This window comes from Tachyglossus aculeatus, chromosome 7, assembly GCF_015852505.1.
Source record: "Tachyglossus aculeatus isolate mTacAcu1 chromosome 7, mTacAcu1.pri, whole genome shotgun sequence".
In the NCBI taxonomy this organism is placed as follows: Eukaryota; Metazoa; Chordata; class Mammalia; order Monotremata; family Tachyglossidae; genus Tachyglossus; species Tachyglossus aculeatus.
In genome coordinates this window covers 15,447,647-15,457,557 of record NC_052072.1, presented here as the reverse complement: position 1 = coordinate 15,457,557, position 9,911 = coordinate 15,447,647, and the positions used below count along the sequence as shown (strand labels likewise).

Below are 9,911 nucleotides of genomic sequence, written 5' to 3'. Positions count from 1 at the left end.
CTGGGTGCAACAGGAGTCTCCTCCATTCTGTGTCAATTGTATTTAGAGAGTGCTTACTGGGTACAGAGCACTCAGGAGTACAATATAACAATACAACAGACACATTCCCTGCCCACAGCGAGCTTACAGTCTACAGGGATGCATTGTTTTTAGATATTGGATAGTAATAATAATAATAGTAACTGTGATATTTGTTGAGTGCTTACTATGTGCCGGGCACTGTATTAAGCACAGGTTATGTTTGAGATAACCAGTTTTTTAGATGTTGGATAGTGATAATTATAATAATTATTATTATCATTTTATTATTATCACAATAGTAATAATAATAACTGTGGTATTAATAACTGTGAGCGCTATGGCTCAGTGGAAAAGAGCCCGGGCTTTGGAGTCAGAGGTCATGGGTTCAAATACCGACTCCACCACTTGTCAGCTGTGTGACTTCGGGCAAGTCACTTCACTTCTCTGGGCCTCAGTTCCCACATCTGTAAAATGGGGATGAAGACTGTGAGCCCCCCGTGGGACAACCTGATCACCTTGTAACCTCCCCAGTGCTTAGAACAGTGCTTTGCATATAGAAAGCGCTTATTATTATTTGCTAAGTGCTTACTATGTACCAAGCATTGTATTAAGCACAGGGGTAGATGCAAGATAACCAGATCAGTACCACTCCCTGTTCCACCTGGGGCCCGTAGTCAAAGAAGGAGGTAGAACAGGTATTGCATCCCCATTTTAAGATGAGGAAATGAGAAGTGACATTACTCATCCCAGGTCACACAGGAGACAAATTGCCGAGTCGGAATTAGAACCTAGGTCCTCAGACTCCCGGGCCTGTGCTCTTTCCCCTAGGCCCTGTTACTTCTTAGATCTGTGCATTTTATGTGTATTTATGACTGGTCAGCCCCTCGAGTTCAGGAAGTGTATCTTCTCCTTCCTCAGTCCTCTGTGCTCCTCCAGTTCCCACTCACAGCTCTGCCCACAGGGAGAGGTTCCCAGTGTGACTCCTCTGCTTCAGATCCTGGTCTGTCTGCCCGGAACTTGAACCCGGGATGATCTTGCATCGACCCCAACAATAAATACATTCCTGAACAGTAAGTGCTCAGTAAGTGATCAGTGAGAGAAGCAGCATGGCTCAGTGGAAAGAGCCCGGGCTTTGGAGTCAGAGGTCATGGGTTCAAATCCCGGCTCCGCCAATTGTCAGCTGTGTGACTTTGGGCAAGTCACTTCACTTCTCTGGGTCTCAGTTCCCTCATCTGTAAAATGGGGATTAAGACGGCGAGTCCCCCGCGGGACAACCTGATCACCTTGTAACCTCCCCAGCGTTTAGAACAGTGCTTTGCACATAGTAAGCACTTAATAAATGCCATTATTATTATTATGAAAATCACAATTATTATGGCTGTTATTATTTTTATTATTATTATTTCTGGAAGGCGGCTATTTCCCCTCAATTCGCACTGATAGCTCCCTCTTCTGTCTAGCCTCGTTATGGCCCACAAAACCCCCTTCAGTTCCCACCCATTTCCTTACATTCTACTCATCACCTTCCTGCCCAGCATTCATCCAGGCTGGACTTCTGCTCCTCCTTGTTCCAAGGCGTGTGTATCTCTGGGAACTATTGAGATCCTGAGCCTGGACACATACATCTTTGACTTTCATAACAATTATATATATATACATATATATATATTATATATATATAACTTCTCTGTGCTTAATATATATATATTATATATATAATGTGGTTCTGGGAATTCTAATGCTGTGTAGGAGCCGCAATATTATTGTATCCTTACGAGTGGCAATATTATGTTGGTTGCTAAGCAACCTGAAGTTGGCCTGTTGACGAAGTGGAGAAAGGACTTCTAAAAGGAGGCTGAAATTCCAGCGACACTAAGCAAAACAAAGCTTAATGTTACATTTTATCCCGACCAGAGACATTTAAATATTTATGACTGAAGATTGCTGATTAACCCTGAAGGATACTGGGCAGGGATCCTGATATGCACCTGCCCCACTCTGGAGACATTTCTGAAGCGTGGTCAAGGGAGGTCAGCTCGGTCTTGAGGGGGGAGCAGCCATCCCTCTTTAAGATCCAAATAATAATTAATAGGACATTTGTTACACACTTTTCATGTGCCAAGCACTGCACTAAGTGCTGGGTTAGATACAAGTTAAACAAATCAGACTCAATCTCTGCTCCACTTGGGGATTACAGTCTAAATAGGAAGGAGAACAAGGTTTGAAACTCCATTTCACAGATGAGGAAACTGAGGCACTGCAAAATGAAGTGTTTTGCCTAAGGTCACGCAGCAGGGAATCGGCAGAGCTGGAATTAGAATCCAGGTCCTCTGACTCTCAGGCCTGTGTTTTAGCCATCAGACCACACTGCTTCTAAGGTGACATCTGATGATCTTATACCTACTGCAGCCCAGTGATTGGCTTAGAGGAAGTGTTTAGTAGCTGTTTTAGCAATATCACACTCAAGCTACAAAGAGTGCCTCCTTTTTCTAGTGCTGAGGGATAATAATAATGATGGTATGTGTTGAGCGTTTACTATGTTCTAAGCTCTGGGTTAGACATAAGGTTGTCCCACGTGGGGCTCACAGTCTTAATCCCCATTTTACAGATGACATAACTGAGGCACAGAGAAGTTAAGTGGCTTGTCTAAAGTCACATAGCTGACAAGCGGCAAAGCCAGGATTAGAACCAACTACCTCTGACTCCCAAGCCCGTGCTCTTTCCACTAAGCCACACTGCTTCCGGGGAACCGCAATCCCCAGCCAGCCCACCCGCTTCATGATTCTGTGATTTCCATCAAATTTCCTCTTTGCCCGCTACTTTCCAGCCTGAAGACCCCAAACCCTTTTAATTTAGAGGAAGGAGTGACAAACTGGGAGGTCTGAGGCCTTGAACCTCCACTCTGCTCAATTATGTGACCTCTAGGAAGACAGGAAAGCAAACACCCAACTGCAGGCAGAGCTGGGGCTACCATAGTCCCCTTGTTCCATATCACCATTCCAGGGAAACCCACTGGATTCCCATTTTCTCAAGATAAAGGTCAGGAATCACACAATCTATCGGTCACTTTCTGAATGCAGAGCACGAGGTGCAGAGCACGAGGTGCTTAGAAGAGTATAGGAGAGTAAGGGGACACAATTCCTGCCCTCCAGGAATTTACAATCTAATGGGAACTCACTTGTCCCTCCAGGATTTGGGTCTTTACCCCTGCTTCTCCTGCTGCTTCCAAGGGTGGAGAGGAGAGAAGCCTGGAATAGTCAGACAGTCGATCATATTTATTGAGCACTTACTGCATGCAGAGCATTGTACTAAGCACTTGGGAGCTTCAGAGGAGCAGCATGGCTTAACAGAGAGAGCCCGGTCCTGGGAGTCAGAAGGATTTGGGTTCTAATCCCGGCTCTGCCATATGTCTGCTGTGTGACCTTGAGCAAGTTGCTTCACTTCTCTGGGCCTCAGTTATCTCATCTATAAAAGGGGGATTAAGACTATGAGCCTCATGTGGGACAGGGACTGTGTCCAACCTGATTAACTTGTATCTATACCAGTGCTTGGGATGGATACACAATAAGTGCTTAACAATACCATTATTATTACTACTATTACACATAACAATATAACAGACACATTCCCTGCCCACAATGAGCTTTCAGGCTGGATGGGAAGACAGGCATCGATATAAATAAATAAATACACCTGTGGCCTGGAAAACTCAGGAGTTGGCCAGAGTGGCTCTGACAGTTGGAGTTCAGCTGGATCTATTGACAGGCCTGGGCTTCTGGAGGCCATTGACAGGCCACGTCAATGTCAGCCAACCACTAATCAATCTATCAGTCCATCAGTGGTATTCATTAAGCACTTACTGTGTGCAGAGCACAGTACTAAGGGCTTGGGAAAATACCTTATAAGACAGTTGGTAGACGCATTCCTGGCCCACAGCGAGCTTACAGTCTAGAGGGGGAGACAGACAATAATAGAAATAAATGAGTTACAGATAAGTTCATCAGTGCTGTGGGGCTGAGGATGGGATGAATATCAAGTGCCTTAAAGGGTACAGATTCAAGTGCAGAGGTGCCCCCAGAAGGGAGAGGGAGTTGCTGAAAAGAGACCATAATCTGGGAAGGCCTCTTTGGGGAGATGTGACTTTAATAAAGTTTCAAAGGCGGGGAAATTTGTGGTTTGGCATACAAGGAGAGGCAGGGAGTTCCAGGTCAGAAGCGAGACGTGGGCAAGCAGTTGGAGGCAAGAAAGGTGAGATCAAAGTACTGTGAGTAAGTTGGCATTGGAGTTATTATAACTAAACAGTTTTATGCTATAGCTGTGGCGGCCTCAGATCCGTTTCCTGCCTTGAGGACAAATAATAATAATAATAATAATAATGATGGCATTTATTAAATGCTGACTATGTGCAAAGCACTGTTCTAAGCGCTGGGGAGGTTGCAAGGTGCTCAGGTTGCCCCACGGGGGGCTCACAGTCTTAATCCCCATTTTACAGATGAGGAAACTGAGGCACAGAGAAGTTTAGTGACTTGCCCAAAGTCACACAGCGGACAATTGGCAGAGTCAGGATTTGAACCCATGACCTCTGACTCCACAGCCCATTCTCTTTCCACTGAGCCATGATGCTTCTCTGTAAACCAATCAATCAGTCGTATTTATTGAACATTTGCTGTGTGTACAGAGCCCTGTGCAAAGCAGGTGGGCGAGTACAATATAACAGAGTTGGATAATATGTTCCCTGCCCACAATGACCTTTCAGGCTAGAGGACAGATGGACAGAATCCTTGGGATGGGGATCCCCGTGTCCTTGCTGTCGGGTCTGTCTAAAGCTGCCCTTTCTCTGCAGAGCAGCCAGACACGGGACAGGCCGGGACTCTCCATGCCACGGCCCTGAGCCCCCTAGGATGAACGTGTCCTGTTGGCAGGAGATGGAGGTGGCCCTGGTCAGCTTCGACAATCCCGAGGAGGCCGGGGAGGAGCCCGGCTTCTCGGCTGACTTTGACGTCACCAGGCAGAAGGGACATCCTGGTGGCGGGAACCTGCTCTCCAACTGGAGGATCGTCATCAACGACAGCGCCCATCACGAGATGGTCTCCTCCAAGCTGTTGGGTGAGTACGGCGACCTCCCAGGGCCGGAGCAGGCCGCCCTGAGAGAGGGGGACCAGAGGGTCATCATCAATGTTGCCGGGTTGAGATTTGAGACCCAGCTGAAGACGCTCAGCCAGTTCCCCGAGACCCTCCTCGGGGACCGCGGGAAGAGGACGCAATTTTTCGACTCCATGAGGAACGAGTACTTCTTCGACCGCAACCGCCCCAGCTTTGACGGGATCCTGTATTACTACCAGTCGGGTGGAAAGATCAGGCGGCCGGCCAACGTCCCCCTCGACGTCTTCGCCGAAGAGATCTCCTTCTATGAGCTGGGCCAGGAGGCCCTGACCCAGTTTAGGGATGACGAGGGCTTCCTCAAGGACCCGGAGACCCCGCTGCCCAAGAATGACTTCCACCGGCAGTTCTGGCTGCTCTTCGAGTACCCAGAGAGCTCCGGGGCCGCGAGGGGGGTGGCGGTGGTCTCCGTCTTAGTGGTGGTGATCTCCATCACCATCTTCTGTCTGGAGACACTGCCCGAGTTCAGGGAAGAGAGGGAGCTGAGCGAGGTGAGGGACCCCAGCCTCAACCTGAGCGGGAGCGCCCCACCCTCCTCGATGTTCACTGACCCCTTCTTCATGGTGGAATCCGCCTGCATCGTCTGGTTCACCTTCGAGCTGATCCTCCGCTTCGCCGTCTGCCCCAGCAAGACCGACTTCTTCAGGAACATCATGAACGTCATCGACGTCATCTCGGTGGTCCCGTACTTCGTGACCCTCATCACGGAGCTGGTCCGGGAGTCCGAGCCCAGCTCCCAGCAGGCCATGTCACTGGCCATCCTGCGGGTCATCCGCCTGGTGCGGGTCTTCCGCATCTTCAAACTGTCCCGCCACTCCAAGGGGCTGCAGATCCTGGGGCAGACCCTCAAGGCATCCATGCGTGAGCTGGGACTGCTCATCTTCTTCCTCTTCATCGGGGTCGTCCTCTTCTCCAGCGCCATCTACTTCGCCGAGGTGGATGAGCCCGAGTCCCACTTCTCCAGCATCCCCGACGGCTTCTGGTGGGCTGTGGTGACCATGACCACGGTGGGCTATGGGGACATGTGCCCGATCACACCAGGGGGGAAGATCGTGGGGACCCTGTGCGCCATCGCCGGAGTCCTGACCATTGCCCTGCCTGTGCCTGTCATCGTCTCCAATTTTAACTACTTCTACCACCGGGAGACAGAGAATGAGGAGAAACAGAGTCAGCAGGGGGAAATGGACAGGATCCTGACGAGTGTGGTCTTGGGGGTGGACAGCACGGATTCGCTGAATCAGACCAATGGAGGTTGCTCTGGGGAAAAGTCCAGGGAATGAGCAGCGTGGAATTTCAGGCTTCATGATATGGAGGGGTGGGGGGATTCTGGATTCAACCCCTGACCCGTATTTCTCTCTCTGTGTCTCTCTCTCTCTCAGGACTCTCCATCTCTAGTTCCGAATTGGGCATCTATGATATCTTGTAACTGTTCCAGTAAACACATTTTTCCTTCCTGGATTCCAAGGGACTTCTTCAGCCCCACCAAGCCCGAGCTGGTCTTGTCACACTGTATGGAGTGGGGAGGCGGGTCAGGGGGAGGACCTGTAGACCTAATGGACTTCAGGTGGGGTGTTTGGTTCTAAGGAGGGACAGTTAAGGGACAAAAGAAGAAATGGGATGGAGAACAACTCAATATGGACTCGTGACTCAGCTTCCATAATGTTCTGAGGCGGGTTTGCTGGAGGAAGGTGGGTGAGGTTGTTCTGGAAGACCCCGGGCCTTCCCGGTGAAGGCGATTGCCTTAGAACCTCTGCCTTCTCCTCGCTCTCATGTTGATTTAGGGGAGCTGCTCCTCTCTTCTTCCCTGCAGCAGTTAAAATGAAGGTGCTCGTCTTGATCCCAAGGGCTCTTGCCTTCAGTCATTTAGTTGGGTTTTCCATCCACAAACAATGGGATTCCTCAGGCCAAAGCAAACCAAGCATCCAGAGTCGGGAACTGCACGACATTGTTTCTGGGATTTCCCAATCCCGGGCTAATAGAAGTTAAACAGAGAAGCAGCATGGCTCAGTGGAAAGAGCACAGGCTTCGGAGTCAGAGGTCATGGGTTCAAATCCCGGCTCTGTCAATTGTCAGCTGTGTGACTTTGGGCAAGTCACTTCACTTCTCTGTGCCTCAGTTACCTCATCTGTATAATGGGGATTAAGACTGTGAGCCCCACGTGGGACAACCTGATCACCTTGTAACCTCCCCAGCGCTTAGAACAGTGCTTTGCACATAGTAAGCACTTAACAAATACCATCATTATTATTATCATTGTTAAACATTCTCAACCCCGGGCTATACATTTAGCCCTCTGCTACCCTGAAGTCCCCATGAACTGAGCCCCGAGTCGGTCTGCGTGCAGGATGCTGAATCAATGCTGGGCAAACTAGGCCTTCCCAATTGCCTAGGCAGATTCCTAGGACACATGATCCCAGGAAAGACGGCCCAGGGGTGAGGGCTTCTCCAGAGCTCTTTGTGACCTTTGGATCCTGCACCAATTCACCAGAAGACTTCAGTCCCCAGAGGCTGGATGTGAGATGCTCTTGGGTCAGCCCAGGGTTGACCCCCATGTCTTGGTCAGCAAGAGGAAGGTCAACAGGAAGTGTTTGGGTTTCACTGTTGCTAGAGTAGCCAGTCATCCAACTTCATGCTGGAGAGTCTGATTTCCAGCAGGCCATCCCCTAGCCGATTCCAATATTGAACCACACACTTTCATACCCATTCTTACATTTTCAGGGCCGAACTCCCCTCCCCCGCTGCTCTGGCCATCAAATCCATGGCTGGGCATGCACCAGACTTCACACTGACCTGGGAAGGGGATGCAAAGGCTCCAGGGCAAGAGGGGTTCAGGGGTCTCCCCCAGAGCAACATTCTAGGATCACACAAAACCCATGTTCTTCCAGAAAATGGCACCAGGGACATCATTGTGTTGGCTGCTTGCCTTGTGGCGCATGACAAATCTCCTTATCTGGCATTTGGAGAGCCATAATTGACCACTCTACCTGTCTTCCTTCATCTTCCTCCCAGGGTTCTTGCTAGTGTAGTCTGAAGGAAATTTGTGACAAGAAACCCCCAAAAAGCAAAGTAAGAAGGTGCAAAGTTAGATGCTAATCAATCAATTGGTTAATTGTATTCATTGAGTGTTTACTCTGTTCTGGGTACTGCACTAAGCATTTGGGAGAGAACAATATACAGAGCTGCTAGGTAAATTCAGCAGAGCACAGACACATTCACTGGACAATTGAAATTCAATTTCTACTGCCCAATTTACCCTCTCCTTAAGTCTACCTCTACAACCAGATGGACTCCTGATTTTTTTTAAAATATGGTATTCATTAAGTGTTTACAATGTGCCAGGCACTGTACTAAGTACTAGGATAGGTACAAGATAATCGGACTGAACACTACCTCCGTCCCACCTAAGGTTCAGAGCTTCAATCTCCAGTTTACAGATGAGGTAATGGAGGCACAGAGAATTCAATGCCTTGCCAAGGTCACATAGTAGACAAGTGGCAGAGCCAGGATTAGAACCCAGGCTCTCTGACTCCCAGGTTCATTGTTGTTTCACTTGAGAAGCAGCATGGCTTAGTGGAAGAGCAGAGGCTTGGGAGTCAGAGGTCATGGGTTCTAAATCCAGCTCCACTACTTATCAGCTGTGTGACTTCGGGCAAGTCTCTTAACTTCTCTGTGCCTCCGTTCCCTCTTCTATAAAATGGGGATTAAGATTGTGAGCCCCACATGGGACAACCTGATTACCTTGTATCTACTTGTTGTGCTTAGAACAGGACTTGGCACATAGTAAACACTTAACAAGTATCGTCATCATCATTATTATTATTATAGGCCACACTGCTTCTCCTGGCTTCTGCTTCCCGAGTCAGACTGGACTCGTATCTCTCTGTCAAGTACACAAGAGGGACACACAGACTGCCACCACCCCCAGGGGCCTGGGCATCTGTTGGTGACCTGACCTCATTCATCAGTTTGAGTTTAGCCCTCTGGACCCAGGTTGGTTTTGAGGATGAAAACTGCAGCTGGTATTTTAGTTGCAGAAAAATCTCATTTTGTGTGCTTGAGCCAAATTCCAAATCTCCTTGTCACTGTTAATGGCTTCCTCTAGTAACAAAGGCTTGGAGCACGTGGTAGAAGAAGAAGGGGCTGTCAAAATGTCACGGCCAATTCGTCTTTTGAAATGTCAGAATGCACAAAGGAAAACACACGGCAAAGCTTCTAACCCATTTCAAGTACTTAAAGCTCTTGAGTCAGAGCTTCGGTGCCAAAGCAAGGCAGAGAGTGGGGTGACCGTGGGCCCAGTTGGGGTTCAGAAGCCAGTGAACCCCCTGGATGATCCTCATTGTCTATTTTGACTCTTCCACTTCAAGCACTTAGTACATAGTAAGCGCTCAATAAATACGATTGATTGATTGATTGATTCCACCACCTTCCACCTCACTTTGGCAGCAGAATCTTGGCCTGGAGAGGGTGGTCGGTCTTTGGCTCAGGATGTCAGTCAGCCAACAAGGATTTCTTGATCCCCAACTCTGAACTAGACACCTGGAGTCTGAGTTAGAGGACATGCCTTCCCCTAACCTCTGGCAACTCCCAGTCTGATAATAATTGTGGTATTTGTTAAGCGTTTACTATGTGCCATGCACTGTACTATGCATTGGGGTGGATAAAAGCAAATCGGGTGGGACACAATCCCTGTCCCAAACAGGGCTCACAGACTTAAACCCCATTTTACAAAT

The 9,911-nt window shown here is 48.8% G+C and overlaps 1 protein-coding gene across 1 annotated transcript; it reads left to right on the top strand.

The window, feature by feature from the left end:
- The first annotated feature begins 4,922 nt into the window (after nt 1-4,922).
- KCNA10 (potassium voltage-gated channel subfamily A member 10) lies at nt 4,923-6,461 on the top strand. Its single transcript, XM_038749559.1, has one exon. The coding sequence runs from the start codon at nt 4,923-4,925 to the stop codon at nt 6,459-6,461; it is 1,539 nt and encodes a 512-aa protein (XP_038605487.1).
- Nucleotides 6,462-9,911: the final 3,450 nt, after the last annotated feature.